General features: G+C 45.1%; 1 protein-coding gene across 1 annotated transcript in view; it reads left to right on the top strand.

Moving 5' to 3' along the window:
• mctp1a (multiple C2 domains, transmembrane 1a) overlaps positions 1–24,343 on the top strand; it is a gene marked incomplete at both ends in the record, with an annotated part of 244,232 nt that overhangs the window by 115,743 nt on the left and 104,146 nt on the right. The window contains 3 exons of the mRNA XM_084176157.1: positions 8,436–8,515; positions 11,567–11,678; positions 18,054–18,092. Of these exons, the coding sequence (XP_084032283.1) occupies positions 8,436–8,515; positions 11,567–11,678; positions 18,054–18,092 (231 nt within the window). The remainder of the gene's footprint in view (positions 1–8,435; positions 8,516–11,566; positions 11,679–18,053; positions 18,093–24,343) is intronic.

Below are 24,343 nucleotides of genomic sequence, written 5' to 3'. Positions count from 1 at the left end.
TGTTGGCCAGTGTGGTTCTCAATCAGAGGCAACGTGATTCAGCTGTTGCTTGTTGTCTCTGATTGAGAACCATACTTTAGCAGCCTGTTTCCCCACAGAGTTTGTGGGATCTTGTTTCTAGTCGGTTGTGTTAGACCGTGAACTGTCACGTTTTCGTTTTGTTGTTTTGATCGTGTCTCTAATAAAGAGTATGTTTGCCTGCAACGCTGCGCCTTGGTCCTCATCTCTGTTCGACGATCGTGACAAATATGGATAGAGCAACATTTACACACTCAAGAATAACAGGTCACGCGGGTGCATACATGGTCAAGAAGTGGTTCAGTTATAATGTTAAAGTTATAATGTTACTTAACGTTAACCTAAAGAGCTTCACATTACACATCATGCCAACGCTGGGGAGAGAAAGGGTAATTAGCTGTACAGTTACACAATAGATGGAATGGAGGTCTTCGGTCAGATAAACAGTGCAGCCTCACTATCTGACGGTGAGTCGGCTTCACGCAAGCTCAGAGTTCGGAGTCCTGGGTGGCTGGAGACTCAGAGATGTGTGCTGACGCCGGGTAGTCCTGTGCAAGACAGCACAGAGTCCAACGTAGGTTTGACTAGGAATGCTGGTGTTCGCTGTCGATGAATGAGATCTAGACGGGATCAGTCGGATGCGAGCTGGTGATCTGGAATCCTTATCTCTGCTTCATTGTAAAATGGACAACTCGTAAGAGTAAGTGCTTAGGTGGTTCGTCCAGAAGTCGTCTCAACATTCCCTGCTGACAGCCAAAACATTCACTGGAAACCTACCTCAGCTCTTTTATTCCCTCCATCTGAGGAGAATGTTCAAAATGTCCCCCCAAACCATCCGACCCTGCTGATTGGTTCAAGCGCGACAAGGGGGAGAGAGTCATCCAAGCCTCTCCTAAACCTCTCCTAGGGTTGGCATGTTTGTGCCAATTGGAGAAATTAGGGATTTGTTCTTCATGTACCATACAGAAACAGTACAATAGTGACTTAAATGAAATGTGCAGTCCGTATGCACCAAACATGCCTTGGTTAGGTTACATATTGTATGGTTACTTGTAATAAGCATATTATACCTCGTAAAAACATGTGATGTTCTTTGCCCCAGAAGTTGAAGAGTTCAATCACATAGGGCTTTTGTATTAGCCTGAGAGGATGGCTGCCGTTTTACAGCCCTCTAACCAATTGTACTATTATGTGTGTTTTTTCGTTATTTGTAATTTATTCTGTACATAATGTTTCTGCCAAAAAGAACTTCTGGATATCAGGACAGCGATTACTCACCTCGTATTGGACGAAGATTTTTTCTTCAACGAGTCGGACGCGAAGGATATCCTACAGACACCCGACAAGGCCCAAATCCCCGTCATTCGCAGGAGAAAGAGACGGAGATATCGCGGACGTAGGTCGGGATGCCTTGTAAGGATCCGATGGCGAGCGAGTAAACTGCCTCTTCCATCAATCCTATCAGCCAATGTTCAATCATTTGAAAATAAATTAGATGACCTAAGATTACAGTTATCCTACCAACGGGACATTAAAAACGGTAATATCTTATGTTTCACCGAGTCGTGGCTGAACAACGACATGGACAACATACAGCTGACGGGATATACGCTACATCGGCAGGATAGAACGGCTGACTCCGGTAAGACAAGGGGTGGCGGTCTGTGTATATTTGTAAACAACAGCTGGTGCACAAAATCAAATACTAAGGAAGTCTCAAGGTTTTGCTCGCCTGAGGTAGAGTATCTTATGATAAACTGTAGACCACACTATTTACCAAGAGAGTTTTCATCTATATTTTTCATAGCTGTCTATTTACCACCACAAACCAATGCTGACATTAAGATTGCACTCAATGAGCTGTATAAGGCCATAAGTAAACAGGAAAACGCTCATCCAGAGGCAGCGCTCATAGTGACCGGGATAGTTCCGGGATTCTTCAGATAGAATTGAGGAGTACAGTCGTGGTCAAAAGTTTTGAGAATGACACAAGTATTGGTCTTCACAAAGTTTGCTGCTTCAGTGTTTTGAGATATTTTTGTCAGATGTTACTATGGTATACTGAAGTATAAGGCTTTTATTGACAATACATTAAGTTTATGCAAAAAGTTAATATTTGCAGTGTTGACCTTTCTTTTTCAAGACCTCTGCAATCCGCCCTTGCATGCTGTCAATTAACTTCTGGGCCACATCCTGACTGAAGGCTGCCCATTCTTGCATAATCAATGCTTGGAGTTTGTCAGAATTTGTGGGTTTTTGTTTGTCCACCCGCCTCTTGAGGATCGACCAGAAGTTCTCAATGGGATTAAGGTCTGGGGAGTTTCCTGGCCATGGACCCAAAATGTTGATATTTTGTTCCCCGAGTCACTTAGTTATCACTTTTGCCTTATGGCAAGGTGCTCCGTCATGCTGGAAAATACATTGGTCGTCACCAAACTGTTCTTGGATGTTTGGGAGAAGTTGATCTCGGAGGATGTGTTAGTACCATTCTTTATTCATGGCTGTGTTCTTACGCAAAATTGTGAGTGAGCCCACTCCCTTGGCTGAGAAGCAACCCCACACATGAATGGTCTCAGGATGCTTTACTGTTGGCATGAAACAGGACTGATGGTAGCGCTCACCTTGTCTTCTCCGGACAAGGTGTTTTCCGGATGCCCCAAACAATCGGAAAGGGGATTCATCAGAGAAAATGACTTTAGCAGTCCAATCCCTGTACTTTTTGCAGAATATCAGTCTGTCCCTGATATCTGTGGCTTCTTTGCTGCCCTTGTTGACACCAGGCCATCCTCCAGAAGTCTTCGCCTCACTGTGCATGCAGATGCACTCACACCTGCCTGCTGCCATTCCTGAGCAAGCTCTGCACTGGTGGTGCCCCAATCCCACAGCTGAATACTTTAGGAGATGGTCCTGACACTTGCTGGACTTTCTTGGGTGCCCTGACGCATTCTTCACAACAATTGAACCTCTCTCCTTGAAGTTCTTGATGATCCGATAAATGGTTGATTTAGGTGCAATCTTACTAGCAGCAATATCCTTGTCTCTGAAGCCCTTTTTGTGCAAAGCAATGATGACAGCATGTGTTTGCTTGCAGGTAACCATGGTTAACAGAGGAAGAACAATGATTTCAAGCACCACCCTCCTTTTAAAGCTTCCAGTATGTTATTCTAACTCAATCAGCATGACAGAGTGATCTCCTGCCTTGTCCTCGTCAACACTCTCACCTGTATTAACGAGAGAATCACTGACATGATGGCAGCTGGTCCTTTTGTGGCAGGGCTGAAATGCAATGGAAATGTTTTTGGGGGAGTTCATTTTCATGGCAAAGAGGGACTTTGCAATTAATTGCAATTCATCTGATCACTCTTCATGACATTCTGGAGTATATGCAAATTGCCATCATCAAAACTGAGGCAGCAGACTTTGTGAAAATTAGTATTTGTGTCATTCTCAAAACTTTTGACCATGACTGTACACCACATCAGTCACTGGCTTCATCAATAAGTGCATCGATGACGTTGTCCCCACAGTGACCGTACGCACATACCCCAACCAGAAGCCATGGATTACAGGCAACATCCGCACTGAGCTAAAGGGTAGAGGTGCCGCTTTCAAGGAGTGGGACTCTAACCCGGAAGCTTATAAGAAATCCCGCTATGCCCTCCAACGAACCATCAAACAGGCAAAGAGTCAATACAGGACTAAGATTGAATCATACTACACCGGCTCTGACACTCGTCGGATGTGGCAGGGCTTGAAAACTATTACAGACTACAAAGGGAAGCACAGCCGCGAGCTGCCAAGTGACACAAGCCTACCAGACGAGCTAAATCACTTCTATGCTCGCTTCGAGGCAAGCAACACTGAAGCATGCATGAGAGCACCAGCTGTTCCGGATGACTATGTGATCACGCTCTCTCTAGCCGATGTGAGAAAGACTTTTAAGCAGGTCAACATTCACAAGGCCGCAGGGCCAGACGGATTACCAGGACGTGTACTCCGAGCATGTGCTGACCAACTGGCAAGTGTCTTCACTGACGTTTTCAACATGTCCCTGACTGAGTCTGTAATACCAACATGTTTCAAGCAGACCACCATAGTCCCTGTGCCCAAGGACACTAAGATAACCTGCCTAAATGACTACCGACCCGTAGCACTGACGTCTGTAGCCATGAAGTGCTTTGAAAGGCTGGTCATGGCTCACATCAACACCATTATCCCAGAAACCCTAGACCCACTCCAATTTGCATACCGCCCCAACAGATCCACAGATGATGCAATCTCTATTGCACTCCACACTGCCCTTTACCACCTGGACAAGAGGAACACCTACGTGAGAATGCTATTCACTGACTACAGCTCAGCGTTCAATACCATAGTGTCCTCAAAGCTCATCACTAAGCTAAGGATCCTGGGACTAAACACCTCCCTCTGCAACTGGATCCTGGACTTCCTGACGGGCCGCCCCCAGGTGGTAAGGGTAGGTAACAACACATCTGCCACGCTGATCCTCAACACGGGGGCCCCTCAGGGGTGCGTGCTCAGACCTCTCCTGTACTCCCTGTTCACCCATGACTGCATGGCCAGGCACGACTCCAACACCATCATTAAGTTTGCCGACGACACAACAGTGGTATGCCTGATCACCGACAACGATGAGACAGCCTATAGGGATGAGGTCAGAGACCTGGCCGTGTGGTGCCAGGATATCAACCTCTCCCTCAACGTGACCAAGACAAAGGAGATGATTGTGGACTACAGGAAAAAAAAGAGGACTGAGCACGCCCCCATTCTCATCGACGGGGCTGTAGTGAAACAGTTTGAGACCTTCAAGTTCCTTGGTGTCCACATCACCAACAAACTATTATGGTCCAAACACACCAAGACAGTCGTGAAGAGGGCACGACAAAGCCTATTCCCCCTCAGGAGACTGAAAAGATTTGGCATGGGTCCTCAGATCCTCAAAAAGTTCTACAGCTGCACCATCGAGAGCATCCTGACTGGTTGCATTACCGCCTGGTATGGCAACTGCTCGGCCTCCGACCGCAAGGCACTACAGAGGGTAGTGCGTACGGCCCAGTACATCACTGGGGCCAAGCTTCCTGCCATCCAGGACCTCTATACCAGGCGGTGTCAGAGGAAGGCCCTCAAAATTGTCAAAGACTCCAGCTACCCTAGTCATAGACTGTTTTCTCTGCTACTGCACAGCAAGCGGTACCGGAGCGCCAATTCTAGGTCCAAAAGGCTTCTCAACAGCTTATACCCCAAGCCATAAGACTCCTGAACAGCTAATCATGGCTACCCGGACTATTTGCACTGCCCCCCCACCCCCACCCCATCTTTTTACGCTGCTGCTACTCTATAAATGATTTATGCATAGTCACTTTAACTCTACCCACATGTACATATTACCTCAACTACCTCAACTAGCCGGTGCCCCTGCACAATGACTCTGCACCGGTACCCCCCTGTATATAGCCTCCCTACTGTTATTTTATTTGACTTCTGCTCTTTTTTTCTCAACACTTTTTTGTTGTTGTTGTTTTATTTTACTTTTTTTATTAAAAAAATTTATGCATTGTTGGTTAAGGGCTGTAAGTAAGCATTTCACGCTAATGTCTACACCTGTTGTATTCGGCGCATGTGGCAAATAACATTTGATTTGATTTGGGAATACTGGGTGTATTATGGATTCCAACATCACCTGCACACCGTTTTTAACAGTTTTTTTTATCTGTAATGTTTTGTCTTTCACTTCTTTTCTTTGGTGCGAATAAATAAATCCTAAAAACCTTGAAACCTACAGTATATCAGCTCCTAATAGATTTTTTTAAATTGTAGGATTAAAAACTACAATTTAATACGTACAGAGGGATCTGTTAGCAGAAAAAATATTTATTAACAAAAGGTAAACAAATGAGTTTGCTTAATTATTATTATTATTTTTTGTATTATTATGGGACAGTTTTACAGCAAATTCCCTGCACTTCTACACATTTAGCCATGAATTATGCCATGTTAATATGATATGAGTGACTAATAAAATCAATGGGGTCCCCCTGGAGGTCAGGGCCCCTGGGCACGTGCCCTGCATGCCTGGTCGGTAATTCGGCCATAATTACTACAAGTTTAGATAGATGGCTGGACTAACTAGACTGATTTACCAATCTAAAAATGTTTTGCTGACATGGGCAAATATGTAAGTCACTCTGGATAAGAGTGTCTGCTAAATGACTACAGTGCCCTCCACAATTATTGGCACCCCTGTTTAAGATGTGGTCGAGGACATCCAAAAATTCTCCTTTTTTTTTAAACAACATAGATCCCAAATGCAAAAAAAGAGAAAAATCCAACCTTTTATTTAAGTACATTACTTTGGTGTAAAAATAAAAAATCACACATTTAGAAAAAAAAAAACTTGAAATCATGTGTCCCACAATTATTGGCACCCCTGATGTTAATACTTTGTACAACCCCCTTTTGCCAACAAGACAGCACTTCATATCCTCCTATAACATTTCACAAGATTGGAGAACACAGAGAGAGGGATCTTTGACCATTCTTCTTTGCACAATCTTTCTAGATCATCCAGTGTCCTGGGTCCTCTCTTATGCACTCTCCTCTTTAGCTCGCCCCACAGGTTTTCGATTGGGTTGAGGTCTGGGGACTGAGATGGCCATGGGAGGACCTTGAGTTTGTGACTGCTGAACCATTTTTGTGTAGATTCTGCCACATGTTTTGGATCATTATCCTGCTGAAAGACCCAATGACGACCCATCTTCAGCTTTCTGGCAGAGGCCATCAGGTTTTTATTTAAAATGTCCTGGTAGTTCAAAGCGTTCATAATGCCATGCACCCTAACAAGGTTCCCAGGGCCTTTGGAAGAGAAACAGGCCCACAGCATCACAGATCCTCCACCATACTTCACGGTGGGCATGAGGTGCTTTTCGGCATACTCATCTTTTGTTTTACGCCAGACCCACTTAGAGTGTTTGTTGCCAAAAAGCTCAATCTTAGTCTCATCTGACCAAAGCACATGATCCCAGTTGAAGTCCCAGTGCCGCTTAGCAAACTCCAGACATTTACGTTTGTGAGTGCTAGTGAGAAAAGGCTTTTTCCTTGCATGCCTCCCAAACAGCTTGTTGGCATGTAGAGAGCGTCTGATGGTTGTTTTGGAGACTTTGTGACCCCAAGATGCCACTCTTTGATGCAATTCTGTGACAGTGAGCTTAGGACTTTTTTTTACTTCTCTTACCATCCTCCTCACTGTGCGTTGTGGCAAGATAAACTTGGGACCTCTTCCAGCCTTGTTTGTCACTGTTCCAGTTGTTTTAAACTTCTTAATGATTCCTCTGACTGTAGATACGGGCAAGTTAAGGCGAGTGGCAATTTTCTTGTAGCCATTGCCTGACTTATGAAGGTCGACACAAATCTGCCTTACTTGAATGGTGTGTTCTCTTGTCTTTGCCATGTTGACAAATGGGTAAGAGAATTAGGCCTCTGTGTCACGTCATATTTATACCCCAGGGAAACAGGAAGTCATGAATTACTAATTAAAAGTTCCTAGATACCTTGACCAACTTTAGCAACTACAGAAAAATATATTTTAAAAAAAATCCATTAAAATTTTCAGAGGAATTGTTAGGGGTGCCAATAATTGTGGGACACATGATTTCAAGTTTTTTTTTTCTAAATGTGTGATTTTTTTTTTTACCACCAAAGTAGTGTACTTAAATAAAAGGTTGGATTTTTCTCATTTTTTGCATTTGGGTTCTATGTTGTTTAAAAAAAAGGAGAATTTTTGGAAGTCCTCGACCACATCTTAAACAGGGGTGCCAATAATAGTGGAGGGCACTGTAACATGTAATATGTAAATGTAATATAAGAAGATGAAGACTGCACATGCACAACTAAGTTTAGAAATTCCACCTTGTTTATTATACTATTCTAACTCTCAAAAGTAAGTTGAGACCCTGACTGTGTTCATAAAAAAGTGTTTTTAGTTACAGCCCCAATATTAACATATTTATTTTCAAGCATTAGTGCAATCTTTGCATACTTTGTATAACTTTTGCCTCAAACTGAAATATGTAATTGTGACATTTGGGAAGGTTTAATGTGGTTATTAGAAACACAGGATTCATTTGAGTGGACTTGGTGCTGTGTAATGTGAAGATGCATTGCAGTTTCAACATGAATGCATACAGTACAGTACAGTACAGTACTAGGGTTGCAAAAATCTGGTAACTTTCCCAAAAATCCCCGGAAGTTTCCCGGAATCAGGAGGGAATAAGCAGGAAATCCGAAGTCATCCATCCAGGATTTCTGGAAGACCTCGGAATTTTGGGAAAGTTACCGGATTTTGCAATGCTAGAGTACAGTATGTGGTCTCTATGGTAACAGTGTGTTATGTCCTGCAGGTGTTTGACTATGACTTCGGACTTCAGGATGACTTCATGGGTTCTGCCTACCTCTACCTGGAGTCTCTGGAACATCAGAGGTCTGGACAGACAGGGGAACTCCTTATCTTTATACACTATATATACAAAAGTATGTGGATACCCCTTCAAATTAGCGGATTTGTCTATTTCAGCCACACCCGTTGCTGACAGGTGTATAAAATTGAGCACCATGCAATCTCCGTAAACAAACATTGGCAGTAGAATGGCCTTATTGAAGAGCTCAGTGACTTTCAACTTGGCACCATCATAGGATGTCACCTTTCTAACAAGTCAGTTCATCACATTTCTGCCCTGCTAGAGCTGCCCTGGTCAACTGTAAGTGCTGTTATTGTGAAGTGGAAACGTCTAGGAGCAACAACGGCTCAGCCGCAAAGTGGTAGGCCACACAAGCTCACAGAACGGGACCGCCGAGTGCTGAAGTGTGTAACGTGTAAAAAATAATCTGTCCTCGGTTGCAACACTCACTACCGAGTTCCAAACTACCTCTGTAAGCAACGTCAGCACAATAACTGTTAGTCGGGAGCTTCATGAAATGGGTTTCCATGGCCGAGCAGCCGCACACAAGCATAAGATCACAATGCACAATGCCAAGCATCGGCTGGAGTGGTGTAAAGCTCGCCGCCATTGGACTCTGGAGCAGTGGAAAAGCGTTCTCTGGAGTGATGAATCACGCTTCACTATCTGGCAGTCTGCCAGAAGAATCTGGGTTTTGTGGATGCCAGGGGAACGCTACCTGCCCCAATGCATAGTGCCAACTGTAAAGTTTGGTGGAGGAGGAATAATGGTCTGGGGCTGTTTTTCAAGGTTCGGGCTAGGCCTCTTAGTTCCAGTAAAGGGAAATATTAATGCTACAGCATACAATGATATTCTAGACGATTCTGTGCTTCGAACTTTGTGACAACAGTTTGGGGAAGGCCCTTTCCTGTTTCAGCATGACAATGCCACCGTGCACAAAGCAAGGTCCATACCGAAATGGTTTGTCGAGATCAGTGTGGAAGAACTTGACTGGCCTGCGCAGAGCCCTGACCTCAACCCCATCTAATACCTTTGGGATGAATTGGAATGCCGACTGCGAGCCAGGCCTAATCGCCCAATATCAGTGCCCCGACCTCACTAATGCTCTTGTGGCTGAATGGAAGCAAGTCCCCGCAGCAATGTTCCTACATCTAGTGAAAATCCATCCCAAAGTGGTGGCTGTTATAGCAGCAAAGGGGGGACCAACTCCATATTGATGCCCATGATTTTGGAATGAGATGTTCGACAAGTGGTGTCCACATATTTTTGGTCATGTAGTGTGCCTCTCATTTATCTCTCTCTCTTTGGTTTTCTTTCTCTCTCTCCTTCTCCTTTTCTTTCTCCTTCTCCTTGTCTTTCTTCCTGACCTACCCCTCATCCCTCTCCATCTCTTCCTCCTCTTTCTCTGTCCATTTTCTTCTCATACTTCCTTTCTGCCTCCCCCTCTTCTTCTCCCCCCTCTTCTCCTTCCCCCTCTTCTTCTCCCCCCTCTTCTCCTTCCCCCTCTTCTTCTCCCCTCTCTTCTTCTTCCCCCTCTTCTTCTCCCCTCTCTTCTTCTTCCCCCTCTTCTTCTCCCCTCTCTTCTTCTTCCCCCTCTTCTTCTCCCCCTCTTCTTCTTCCCCCTCTTCTTCTCCCCTCTCTTCTTCTTCCCCCTCTTCTCCTTCCCCCTCTTATTCTTCCCTCTCTTCTTCTTCCCTCTCTTCTCCTTCCCTCTCTTCTTCTCCCCCCTCTTCTTCTCCCCCCTCTTCTCCTTCCCCCTCTTCTTCTTCCCCCTCTTCTTCTTCCCTCTCTTCTTCTTCCCCCTCTTCTTCTCCCCCTCTTCTTCTTCCCCCTCTTCTCCTTCCCCCTCTTATTCTTCCCTCTCTTCTTCTTCCCTCTCTTCTCCTTCCCTCTCTTCTTCTCCCCCCTCTTCTTCTCCCCCCTCTTCTCCTTCCCCCTCTTCTTCTCCCCCCTCTTCTCCTTCCCCCTCTTCTTCTTCCCCCTCTTCTCCTTCCCCCTCTTCTTCTTCCCTCTCTTCTCCTTCCCCCTCTTCTTCTTCCCTCTCTTCTTCTCCCCCTCTTCTTCTCCCTCTCTTCTCCTTCCCTCTCTTCTCCTTCCCTCTCTTCTTCTCCCCCTCTTCTTCTCCCCTCTCTTCTTCTTCCCCCTCTTCTCCTTCTCCCACTACTCTTCCTGCAACATAATGGACTGTCTCACACAGAAGCATATTTTTACACCCTATCTCTCTCTCTCTCTCTCTCTCTCTCTCTCTCGCTCTCTCGCTCTCTCGCTCTCTCTCTCTCTTTATCGTTCTCCATCACGTTATGTCTCTTTCTCTGTTTCTCTTGCTCTTGCTATCAGGGTTTTTTTGTTCTGTCACAATTGTTGTCCTTGGTTGATCTCTCTCTCTCTCTCTCTCTCTCTCTCTCTCTCTCTCTCTCTCTCTCTCTCTTTTTCTCTCTCTCTCTCTTTATCCCACAAATCTATCCCTGTGCTCTGTTTGTGTCCCCATTTTACTTGACACTTGTTTCAATGGAACATACCCAATGCACCACTGCCCTCTAGTGTACTTAATTGGAAATGCACATTACATATATGTACATGACTAATCATTGACAGACTACGTAAACATAAATGGTACCATAGATCTGTCATGATACAACAGGAGGCGTGAGACAACCAGCAACTTTAGTTCCGGTGCTTTGGACTAATCACGATTTCGTAGGTGTTAGCATCTTTCGAATGTCAGAAGGGGAGGGGACATTTGGACCATAGACTTGCTCGTAACTTGCAAAGAGAGAGGGTGGAGCACTTCATTCCGATTCCAATCTCTTCTCTTAACAAATATGGACCTAGAACTAGAATCGAGCATCTGACCAATTACGCAAGACTTTAGTTCTGGGTTAACTGAGATGAGTACATGACACACACAGGTTTGCATGTGTGCGTGTGTGTTTGTGCGTGTGTGTTTGTGCGTGTGTGTGTGCTTATGTGTGTACGTGTGTTTGTGTGTGTGTGTGTGTGTGTGTGTGTGTGTGTGTGTGTGTGTGCGTGTGTATGTGTGTGTGGGTCACCGTGTCCTCCCTCTGCCACCTCAGGACCCTGGACGTGACCCTTGACCTTGAGGATCCCCAGTACCCCGACCATAACCTGGGAACTCTTGAGCTGGCAGTCACACTGTTGCACAAAGAGGGAGACTTCAGGGAATCCGTAAGTCCACTCTGTCTGTCTGTCTGTCTCTCTCTCTCTCTTCAGTAGCTTAGACCGTCCTAAGGGAACAGGGAGGACTTCTGATTGGATGTAGTGTAACTGTATTAAATAGTGTGATTTAATTTTGACAGTACTGTTTTAATCCAGACAATATGTTGTTAGTGTGAAGATATGACATAATTATCTGTCACTTTTGATCTCTTATGAGTAAAAAAAAAAAAAACTGATCACCTTTGTCACTGTTAATGAACATTATGGAATGGCTCTGACATTTAACTGTCATTTCATTTAGCTCAGAGGAAATGTCTCCCCAGCCAATGACACAACTCCATAATACATAGCCGATCCAATGCTAGGTAGTGTTTTTGAGATGCTGTCAGATGAATTCTGGAGACATCCCACTCGCTGTTTTTTTCTGGTTCATGTACAGTCAATGAATTAAGCAGACCAGACCCAGCTCCTATTGCATTGGTGCCTATGGGAGAGCCATCCCTTAAGCAGACCGGAACTGTGACAATTATTTTCCAATGGTAAACGGCCTGAGTAAGACGTCCTCATTTATTCACCATCTTTGGTGGAAATTCAATTGCAGTATAGCAAAGATGGTGGGTAAATTAAGATCTTCTACTCAGGCCGTTTACCATTGAAAGAAATGGTCACAGTTCCGGTCTGCTTAAGGGGTGGCTCTCCCATAGGCATCAATGCATTAGGAGCTGGATAGGCCTACTGGAAAAAAAGATTTGAGAACACTGGCATAACAAAAAGGAACATGCTTTTTAGAAGGGGAAAAAAACGTCAATGTTCAAAGAGCGTTGTGTAATATTACTCCTAATGACGTGCATCCTTTCCTCTGTGGACGTGCTCAATGTTTTTATTTCGTATTTATTTCTGTTCAATTATTTGTTTGGTTAATTGGACCCCTGCATGTTTCATAAAGATCAAGGGGAGAGTCTTCGGGGAAATATTTTATTCTGTTTGATCTGATGTCTTAATTTTGCTGCTTATTTGGTTCTATAGTTCACAGAATCCACATTTGACAGAACAAATAAACTGTATTTAGGTTAAGCATCCTTTTGGATCCCTCAAACTGTGAAAAGGAGCGCAAGGTCACAGCAACACAACATGGATGATGTTCCCTATCGCCACCTACTGGGCAAGATGAAAACCTCTTCAAATCAAGGCCATGATAAACTGGAATCCAACTACTTGGACGATTCACGTTCAAACGTTCACATTTCATAAATGACTGTACTACATAGTAATCAGAAACAGGAAAATAACCCTAATGTCCAGATACACAAATACAGATGCTTTCGCCATCACAGGATAATCCTGGTGTGTCAGCTGGTACCAAATCACAACCCTAACCATCCATTTGGCCCTAACCCTTAAATGTTTGTAGATCTGTAAGGTGGAAGCAATATGGTGCAAGCTCCGCTACATTTTACATTACATTTTAGTCATTTAGCAGACGCTCTTATCCAGAGCGACTTACAGGAGCAATTAGGGTTAAGTGCCTTGCTCAAGGGCACATTAACGTCATTTAGCAGACGTTCTTAGCCAGAGCGACTCACCCTAATACTTTATCCTATCCCAGGTATTCCTTAAAGAGGTGGGGTTTCAAATGTCTCCGGAAGGTGGTGAGTGACTCCGCTGTCCTGGCGTCGTGAGGGAGCTTGTTCCACCATTGGGGTGCCAGAGCAGCGAACAGTTTTGACTGGGCTGAGCGGGAGCTATGCTTCCGCAGAGGAAGGGGAGCCAGCAGGCCAGAGGTGGATGAACGCAATGCCCTCGTTTGGGTGTAGGGACTGATCAGAGCCTGAAGGTACAGAGGTGCCGTTCCCCTCACTGCTCCATAGGCAAGCACCATGGTCTTGTAGCGGATGCGAGCTTCAACTGGAAGCCAGTGGAGTGTGCGGAGGAGGGGGGTGACGTGAGAGAACTTGGGAAGGTTGAACACCAGACGGGCTGCGGCATTCTGGATGAGTTGTAGGGGTTTAATGGCACAGGCAGGGAGGCCAGCCAACAGCGAGTTGCAGTAGTCCAGACGGGAGATGACAAGTGCCTGGACCAGGACCTGCGCCGCTTCCTGTGTAAGGCAGGGTCGCACTCTCCGAATGTTGTAGAGCATGAACCTGCAGGAGCGGGTCACCGCCTTGATGTTGGCGGAGAACGACAGGGTGTTGTCCAGGGTCACGCCTAGGCTCTTCGCACTCTGGGAGGAGGACACAGCGGAGTTGTCAACCGTGATGGCGAGATCATGGAACGGGCAGTCCTTCCCCGGGAGGAAGAGCAGCTCCGTCTTGCCAGGGTTCAGCTTGAGGTGGTGATCCGTCATCCATACTGATATGTCTGCCAGACATGCAGAGATGCGATTCGCCACCTGGTTATCAGAAGGGGGAAAGGAGAAGATTAGTTGTGTATCGTCAGCGTAGCAATGATAGGAAAGGCCATGTGAGGATATGACAGAGCCAAGTGACTTGGTGTATAGGGAGAAAAGGAGAGGGCCTAGAACCGAGCCCTGGGGGACACCAGTGGTGAGAGCACGTGGTGCGGAGACAGCTTCCCGCCACGCCACTTGGTAGGAGCGACCGGTCAGGTAGGACGCAATCCAGGAGTGAGCCGCGCCGGAGATGCCCAGCTCGGAGAGGGTGGAGAGGAGGATCTGATGGTTCACAGTATCAAAGGCAGCAGACAGGTCTAGAAGGACAAGAGCAGAGGAGAGAGAGTTAGCTTTAGCAGTGCGGAGAGTCTCCGTGACACAGAGAAGAGCAGTCTCAGTTGAATGACCAGTCCTGAAACCTGATTGGTTTGGATCAAGAAGGTCATTCTGAGAGAGATAGCAAGAGAGTTGGCTAAAGACGGCACGCTCAATAGTTTTGGAAAGAAAAGAAAGAAGGGATACTGGTCTGTAGTTGTTGACATCAGTGGGGTCGAGTGTTGGTTTTTTGAGAAGGGGAGCAACTCTCGCTCTCTTGAAGACGGAAGGGACATGGCCAGCGGTCAAGGATGAGTTGATCAGCGAGGTGAGGTAGGGGAGAAGGTCACCGGAGATGGTCTGGAGAAGGGAGGAGGGGATGGGGTCAAGCGGGCAGGTTGTTGGGCGGCCTGCAGTCACAAGTCGCAGGATTTTATCTGGAGAGAGAGGGGAGAAAGAAGTCAAAGCATAGGGTAGGGCAGTGTGAGCAGGACCAGCAGTGTCATTAGACTTAACAAACGAGGATCGGATGTCGTCAACCTTCTTTTCAAAGTGGTTGACGAAGTCATCCACAGAGAGAGAGGAGGGGGGGGGGGGGGGGGGGGGATTCAGGAGGGAGGAAAATGTGGCAAAGAGCTTCCTAGGGTTAGAGGCAGATGCTTGGAATTTAGAGTGGTAGAAGGTGGCCTTAGCAGCAGAAACAGATGAAGAAAATGTAGAGAGGAGGGAGTGAAAAGATGCCAGGTCGGCAGGGAGTTTAGTTTTCTTCCATTTCCGCTCCGCTGCCCGGAGCTCTGTTCTGTGAGCTCGCAATGAGTCATCAAGCCACGGAGCTGGAGGGGAGGACCGAGCCGGCCGGGAGGATAGGGGACACAGAGAGTCAAAGGATGCAGAAAGGGAGGAGAGGAGGGTTGAGGAGGCAGAATCAGGAGATTGGAGGGAGAAGGATTGAGCAGAGGGAAGAGATGATAGGATGGAAGAGGAGAGAGTAGTGGGAGAGAGAGAGCGAAGGTTGCGGCGGCGCATTACCATCTGTGTAGGGGCAGAGTGAGTAGTGTGGGAGGAGAGTGAGAGAGAAAAGGAAACAAAGTAGTGGTCGGAGACATGGAGGGGAGTTGCAGTGAGATTAGTAGAGGAGCAGCATCTAGTGAAGATGAGGTCAAGCGTATTGCCTGCCTTGTGAGTAGGGGGGGACGGTGAGAGGGTGAGGTCAAAAGAGGAGAGGAGTGGAAAGAAGGAGGCAGAGAGAAATGAGTCAAATGTGGACATAGGGAGGTTGAAATCCCCCAAAACTGTGAGGGGTGAGCCATCCTCAGGGAAGGAACTTATCAAGGCGTCAAGCTCATTGATGAACTCTCCAAGGGAACCTGGAGGGCGATAGATGACAAGGATATTAAGCTTAAATGGGCTAGTGACTGTGACAGCATGGAATTCAAATGAGGAGATAGACAGATGGGTTAGGGGAAAAATTGAGAATGTCCACTTGGGAGAGATGAGGATTCCTGTACCACCACCCCTCTGACCAGATGCTCTCGGGGTATGCGAGAACACATGGTCAGACGAGGAGAGAGCAGTAGGAGTAGCAGTGTTTTCAGTGGTGATCCATGTTTCCGTCAGCGCCAGGAAGTCGAGGGACTGGAGGTTGGCATAGGCTGGGATGAAGTCAGCTTTGTTGGCAGCAGAACGGCAGTTCCAGAGGCTGCCTGCGACCTGGAACTCCACGTGGGTGGTGCGTGCAGGGACCACCAGGTTAGAGAGGCAGCAGCCACGCGGTGTGGTGCGTTTGTGTAGCCTGTGCAGAGAGGAGAGAACAGGGATAGGCAGAGGCATAGTTGACAGGCTGTAGCAAATGGCTACAAAAATGCAGAGGAGATCGGAATGAAATGGGCTAAGCATCTGGGAGCGGAGAGAGCAGGGCCTCCCTCACCAAAAACTTCTACCTCAGAAACTAAAATTGTTTCACTGAACCACCCGAACAAAAACTCTCCCAACTTCCGCCTTTAGAAATCAGAATTGTTGTGAACCACAGCGGTTCAATGTTTAAAGGAATAGACTCAACCCACTTTATTCAGCTAGCCAACTATGACACCATAGCCAACTAGCAAGCTAGCATCCAATAACAATAACACACCGTTTAGCACCAACACTTGGTCACAACAAACCACCAATAATGTGATAACACACTAAACAGATCATTCGTGTCTGTGTCAAGTTCCTTTCATGACGCAGCAATGATTAGACGTTGGCTAGCTAGGACAAGTATATTGTAGTTAGCTACTACAGTACAGCTAGCTGGTCGTGTTGGGGAGCTAGCAATGGCCACTGTGTTGACTTTGTTTGAAGAACGGCTAGCTAGCTAGCTTCGTGCTACAGCCGGCACGGCCGAGGACACTGCCAAGACACAGTAACTACCCACAACAACCCACGAAGCCTAGCTATGACGCCGTAGCTAACTTGCAAGCTAGCATCCATTAACACACAATTTAGCATCAATACTTGGTTACAACAAACTGCCAAGAGTGTGTTAGCACACTAAACAGATAATTCAAGTCCGTGTCTAGTTCCTTTCATAACGCATAACGCAGCAAGAAATTAAACGTTGGCTAGGACTACATTAACATTGGAAACAGCTCTCTAGCGTTGCTAATCGTTACCAGTAGCTACCCGCTAGCTAGCTAGCCTCGTGCTTCGATACTAACCTACAATTACCTACGGAAACCTACAATAACAACAATACTAACCTATAATAAATACAATACCTAACTACAGCTAACTACCTACCTACGATCTAATACATGGTTAAGCAAAAAATTAAACGTTGGCTAGGACTACATTAACATTGGAACCAGCTCTCCAGCGTTGCTAATCGTTACCAGTAGCTACCCGCTAGCTAGCTAGCCTCGTGCTTCGATACTAACCTACAATTACCTACGGAAACCTACAATAACAACAATACTAACCTATAATAAATACAATACCTAACTACAGCTAACTACCTACCTACGATCTAATACATGGTTAAGCAAAAAATTAAACGTTGGCTAGGACTACATTAACATTGGAAACAGCTCTCCAGCGTTGCTAATCGTTACCAGTAGCTACCCGCTAGCTAGCTAGCCTCGTGCTTCGATACTAACCTACAATTACCTACGGAAACCTACAATAACAACAATACTAACCTATAATAAATACAATACCTAACTACAGCTAACTACCTACCTACGATCTAATACATGGTTAAGCTTTACTCAACACCATATGAGAAGCTTACCTCCTGCTTACCTCCAGCTAGAGAAAAACACGACCTCTCCCGACGCAGTCAAATACGCTACACTGTTTCTACCTACCAGACCATTAAGGTCTGGAAATATTGAAGGGTTAGGGCCAAGTGCAGGGTTAGTGAGCTATGTGGGACTGTCTGTGTGTTGTCTGCATGTGTGTGTGTGTATGCATGTGTGTGTGTGTGTGTGTGTGTGTGCGTGTTATACCTGGCCCCTGTGTGTGTACAGCACAGTAGGCCTATATATGGGTCGTTGTGGGTGGCAGCGTTGCTTATTTTGGCTGCCTGTGACCCTCCTCGCCCTGCTTCCTCCTGGGCTGACCTCTGACCTCAGCCCTCTGACCTCATGCAGCTCTGAGCTCTTCAGCGTCCTATAACGGCTTTGTCTCATTTACAGACCATGCTTTTGACAAGGAGCTGGAAACCATCCAGTAAGGTAATACTTGGCATGTAACCTCCAATACCACCTACCTACCTACCTACCTACCTACTCTACCCATCCAAACCCCTCCGCTGTCCTGGGTTCAGGTGGTGACCCAGCCCCTCTCCCTTCACCTCCTCTGTGTCCCTGTCACCTTTATCAGTTCTCACTCCACCATTTTGTATTTTCCACCAGCTGCAATATACAGACAGGTGGAATTGAGAGCAGTGATAAATAGTATGTATACTGTATGTACAGTACATGCCTGTTGTTAGTCCAGATGGGGTCCTTGTTAGTCCAGATGGGGTCCTTGTTAGTCCAGATGGGGTCCTTGTTAGTCGTCCAGATGGGGTCCTTGTTTGTCCAGATGTGGTCCGTCACAGTTTTCTGGCTCTTTATAGTGACCAGAAAGCTAGCAAACTTATTTTGCCAGTTAGCTTCAGCCGGCCGGTGTGCGACCATGGCAAAGTTGGTTTGACTTCGGATAGCCTATCTCTGTGGGGCTAGTTAGGGACCGTTAATACGTTCACACTATGTAAATGAAAAATATTTTCATGTTGCACACATTTTAGTTTTAAATGCTTTCAATATTTGTATATGAATTTCTACAATTTGTAGTTGGTTTGAGGTTCTTAAGTAATTGAAATTTGGAGCTACTGAATTTTTTAAAATATTGTCCCATGTACCTTGTGTAATTTACTGATGGTCCCTAAATAGCTCCATAGGGATATCCAAAGGTAAACCACAATTACCCTGGTCAGTGTGCGATGGGGTCGCGTGCAGCTGCGCTCTGAATTGATGATTACTTGGGTGTTGCCTGCTGTGGGCATGTGGGCAGGATTAAAATAAACCCAACCCAAGAAAAGCTGTTACAAACTAGATTCCTTACACCTCGCAAATCTCAGTTTTGTACGATACTGACTTTATGATCAAAATGTTCCTATTTACACTTTGTTGTCAATTTTGACACTAGAATACATGTTTCTGTTAAGTTGAATGTATAGACTCTGATTTCATACTGAAATAAGGAACAAAGATGAGTATCAGTTATGGTTATCTGTCATGGTTATCAGTTATGGTTATCAGTTATGGTTATCAGTCATGGTTATCAGTTATGGTTATCAGTCATGGTTATCAGTCATGGTTATCAGTTATGGTTATCAGTTATGGTTATCAGTCATGAGTATCAGTTATGGTTATCAGTTATGGTTATCAGTCATAGTTATCAGTTATGGTTATCAGTCATGGTTATCAGTCATGGTTATCAGTTATGGTTATCAGTCATGGTTATCAGTCATGGTTATCAGTTATGGTTATCAGTCATGGTTATCAGTCATGGTTATCAGTTATGGTTATCAGTCATGGTTATCAGTTATGGTTATCAGTCATGGTTATCAGTTATGGTTATCAGTCATGGTTATCAGTTATGGTTATCAGTTATGGTTATCAGTCATGGTTATCAGTCATGGTTATCAGTCATGGTTATCAGTCATGGTTATCAGTTATGGTTATCAGTTATGGTTATCAGTCATGGTTGTTATGGTTCATAGTGTGGCTCTTGAAAGCAATACCCTACTGGAGCATGTGCAGTGTATTGCATCAAATGGGTGAGAAAATAAAGTTTCTCTACTGTCATCTCCGTACCTCTTCCAGTGTAAAGGGGCCTATATGGCTGAGGCAGCGGTTCTGTCTCTCTACAGATCCAGGCTCAACTTTAGAAACGTCTGGCCCTCAATGGTCTTAGTGTGGGGATTGTGGATAGTCCTGGGAAAATGTTTACAAATGCTTCTGACAAAGGGGAAAAGAGGATGGTCAGGGGGATGATAGTTTTAGAGGTGTGTGTGTTTTGAAGGTTTACTGTCCCAGGTCTGTCTGAGACCCCTTTACCTCATGAGGACATCAACCCTGTGCATATCCTTTTGATTTCCCATCATGCCTGGCAGATTGACCCTTGACCTATCTTTTCTCTCCATGTTCCTCATCATTGCTCTCTTTTATTCCCTCACAACAGAAGGCATGCTGGTCCAGGGTCCGCTTTTCCCTCTCATTGTCCCATGCATGTTGCACATGTCCATATCTGTAGGCTATGGATATTCATGTTCCAAACAGTATCCTGTTTGTCCTTACTGCCCCTCCGTGCCATAGCAGCCCTCAGGTGGTACACAGCATTAGGCTTATATCTCTGTCTCATTTGAAACCAAACCCATGGACTCTCGAGAACAAACAACAACTTCTCACATTTCTCAGTGTTTCTGAGAGCAGCACTCTCGATCTGGAGGCATGTAGTTGAGTACCGTTGAGTAAAAGTTTGAGTTTGTAAAGAGACAGAGACGCAGAAAAGTTAGTTTGAACGTGTCTCTGGTTGGAGAGGTGCGGAAGTCCTGCTGTAGTACTTCCCCCAAACCATCCCTTTGAAGCTCCAAACTGGGCCATCCCACCTGTGACTCTAGAATTATCTCCAGCGCTAACTAACTAGTGCACTTCCCCACCAAGCCCCACTCCTCCTGGGTGTCTGCCTGGCTCCCTCCCTCCCTCCCTCCCTTTCTCCATGGTTATTTATATATCCTCTTCTCTTTAATCAAGTCAGTAGTGCTGGTCTCAATACATGCAAACAATGCAAGAACCACTGTGGGATAATTATAACACTAAAAGTGTTGAAATCCACTTCCTTTCAAGTCCAGAAAAGCCAACTCACCCCTCTTATTATCGCACTGTGTTCTTTGCCCCAGAAGTTGAAGAGTTCAATCACATAGGGCTTTTGAATTAGCCTGTATACTGGGTATATTATGTACAAGTATAATGAATGTGCTTTGTTTAACTGATTGAACCCACATTTTTTTTGGGTACTTATATTGGTGGTGTGGTTTTCATATAAGCCCTTTTAGGATTCCAACATCACCTGGACACCGTTTTTAACCGGTTTTTTTTATCTGTAATGTTTTGTCTTTCACTTCTTTTCTTTGGTGCGAATAAATAAATCCTAAAAACCTTGAACCCTATATCAGCTCCAAATAGATTTCTTTCAATAAGGAATTTCAACCCAACACATCTCCTCGTCCTGTCTTTCCGTGCTCTACTTTGGCATGGGGTGTTGATGAGGATGATTCCTAATCCAAATCGGCCATGGGTTTTTATGTAATTAGCATGTTTTTTAAGCAGAGTTAGCTAGCGTAGCGTACTGCCCTTCACCATTAGTATAACAGCATAGTGTAGACTATGTGGACTCACTGTACAGTATCGGTAATAGGCCAGAGGAGGCTGGTGAGAGGAGTTTTGGAGTACGGGCTCATTGTAATGGCTGGAATGGAATAAAGAGAACGGTATTAAACCCATCAAACATATGGAAACCACATGTTTGACTCCGTTCCGTTAATTTCATTCCAATGAGCCCGTCTTCCTATAGCTCCTCCCACCAGCCTCCTCTAGTGTAGGCTATTGTATGGGTGGTAGTATCACACAGAGCCCAGCTCTCATTGTTTCATGTCTGGAGAATGGAAATTAAGAGGCTTCATCTCAACATCAAAGTGCCGGCGCTTGTGTGCCAGGGTTTGTTCAAAGTTTAATGAAATTCATTCCAAAACAAACAATATGCTAATGAGGCTCCTCCAAACTAGGCAGGGAGACAGTGAGATATCTCGTAGAGATGTTTGTTTGACAAATGTGTACCGGCTGCTTTATTTTTAGTCCCCCCCCCCACCACCCCCGCACAAGCAAGCAATAGCAGTGTGACTCCTGTTGAGGTTAAATAAGTCTGTAAGTCATTAGGAAACGGTTAAAAATGGGGTTTAATCTGAGAGGGGAGGAGCAGCAATCTGAATGAATGCTGTCCATGGTACAGCTCAATGGGGCCTATTACAGTCACTCACACCTCTTCACTTTCTCTGGTACAGCTCAATGGGGCCTATTACAGTCACTCACACCTCTTCACTTTCTCTGGTACAGCTCAATGGGGTCTATTACAGTCACTCACACCTCTTCACTTTCTCTGGTACAGCTCAATGGGGTCTATTACAGTCACTCACACCTCTTCACTTTCTCTGGTACAGCTTAATGGGGTCTATTACAGTCACTCACACCTCTTCACTTTCTCTGGTACAGCTTAATGGGGTCTATTACAGTCACTCACACCTCTTCACTTTCTCTGGTACAGCTTAATGGGGCCTATTACAGTCTCTCACACCTCTTCACTTTCTCTGGTACAGCTTAATGGGGTCTATTACAGTCACTCACACCTCTTCACTTTCTCTGGTACAGCTCAATGGGGTCTATTACAGTCTCTCACACCTCTTCACTTTCTCTGGTACAGCTTAATGGGGTCTATTACAGTCACTCACACCTCTTCACTTTCTCTGGTACAGCTCAATGGGGTCTATTACAGTCACTCACACCTCTTCACTTTCTCTGGTACAGCTCAATGGGGTCTATTACAGTCACTCACACCTCTTCACTTTCTCTGGTACAGCTTAATGGGGCCTATTACAGTCACTCACACCTCTTCACTTTCTCTGGTACAGCTCAATGGGGCCTATTACAGTCTCTCACACCTCTTCACTTTCTCTGGTACAGCTCAATGGGGCCTATTACAGTCTCTCACACCTCTTCACTTTCTCTGGTACAGCTTAATGGGGTCTATTACAGTCTCTCACACCTCTTCACTTTCTCTGGTACAGCTCAATGGGGCCTATTACAGTCTCTCACACCTCTTCACTTTCTCTGGTACAGCTTAATGGGGTCTATTACAGTCTCTCACACCTCTTCACTTTCTCTGGTACAGCTCAATGGGGCCTATTACAGTCTCTCACACCTCTTCACTTTCTCCACATTTTGTTGTGTTACAAGGTGGGATTCAAATGGATTTCATTGATATTTTTTGTCAACTATTTACACAAAATGCTCTGTAATGTCAAAATGGAAGAAAAATTATAACATTTGAAAAAAAAGAATATTAAAAATTAAGCCATAATATATATTGATTACATAAGTATTCAACCTCCTGAGTCAATACATGTAAGAATCACCTTTGGCAGTGATTACAGCTGTGAGTCTTTCTGGGTAAGTCTCTAAGAGCTTTGTACACCTAGATTGTACAATATTTGCACATTATTCTTTTTAAAATTATTCAAGCTCTGTCAAGTTGGTTGCTGATCATTGCTAGACAGCCCTTTTCAAGTCTTGCCATAGATTTTCAAGCCGATTTAAGTCAAAACTGTAACGAAGCCACTCAGGAACATTCAATGTCATCTTGGTAAGCAAGGCCAGTGCATATTTGGCCTTGTGTTTTAGGTTATTGGCCTGCTGAAAGGTGAATTTGTCTCCCAGTGTCTGTTGGAAGGCAGACTGAACCAGGTTTTCCTCTAGGATTTTGCCTTTGCTTAGCTCTATTCCGTTTCTGTTTATCCTAAAAAAACTCCCCAATCCTTACCCATAACATGATGCAGCCATCACCATGCTTGAAAATATGGTACTCAGAGATGTGTTGGATTTGCCCCAAACATAACGCTTTGCATTCAGGACATGAAGTTAATTTCTTTGCCACATGTTTTGCAGTTTTACTTTAGTGCCTTATTGCAAACCGGATGCATAAAAAAAAAAAAAAAAGTTTTATTCTGTACATGCTTCCTTCTTTTCACTCTGTCATTTAGGTTAGTATTGTGGAGTAAATACAATGTTGTTGATCCATCCTCAGTTTTCTTGTATCACCGCCATTAAACTCTGTAACTGTTTTAAAGTCACCATTGGCCTCATGGTGAAATCCCTGAATAGTTTCCTTCCTCCCTGGCAACTGAGTTAGGAAGGACACCTGTATGTTTGTGGTGACTGGGTTTATTGATGCACCATCCAAAGTGTAATTAATAACTAACCATGCTTCACCAATAGGTGCCCTTCTTTGCGAGGCATTGGAAAACCTCCCTGGTCTTTGTTTTTCAATCTGTGTTGGAAATTCACTGCTCGACACAGAGATGAGCTAATCATTCAAAATTCATGTTAAACACTATTACTGCACACAGAAGCCATGGATTACAGGCAACATTCGCACTGAGCTAAAGGGTAGCGCTGCCGCATTCAAGGAGCGGGACTCTAACCCGGCGCTTATAAGAAATCCCACTATGCCCTCCGACAAACCATCAAACAGGCAAAGCATCAATACAGGACTAAGATTGAATTGTACTACACCGGCTACAACGCTCGTCGGATGTGGCAGGGCTTGCAAACTATTACGGACTACAAAGGGAAGCACAGCCACGAGCTGCCCAGTGACACGAGCC

Source organism: Coregonus lavaretus, assembly GCF_964263955.1.
Source record: "Coregonus lavaretus genome assembly, chromosome: 14".
NCBI lineage: Eukaryota > Metazoa > Chordata > Actinopteri > Salmoniformes > Salmonidae > Coregonus > Coregonus lavaretus.
The sequence above is the reverse complement of the archived record's forward strand: the minus strand, read 5'-3'. Positions and strand labels throughout refer to the sequence as shown.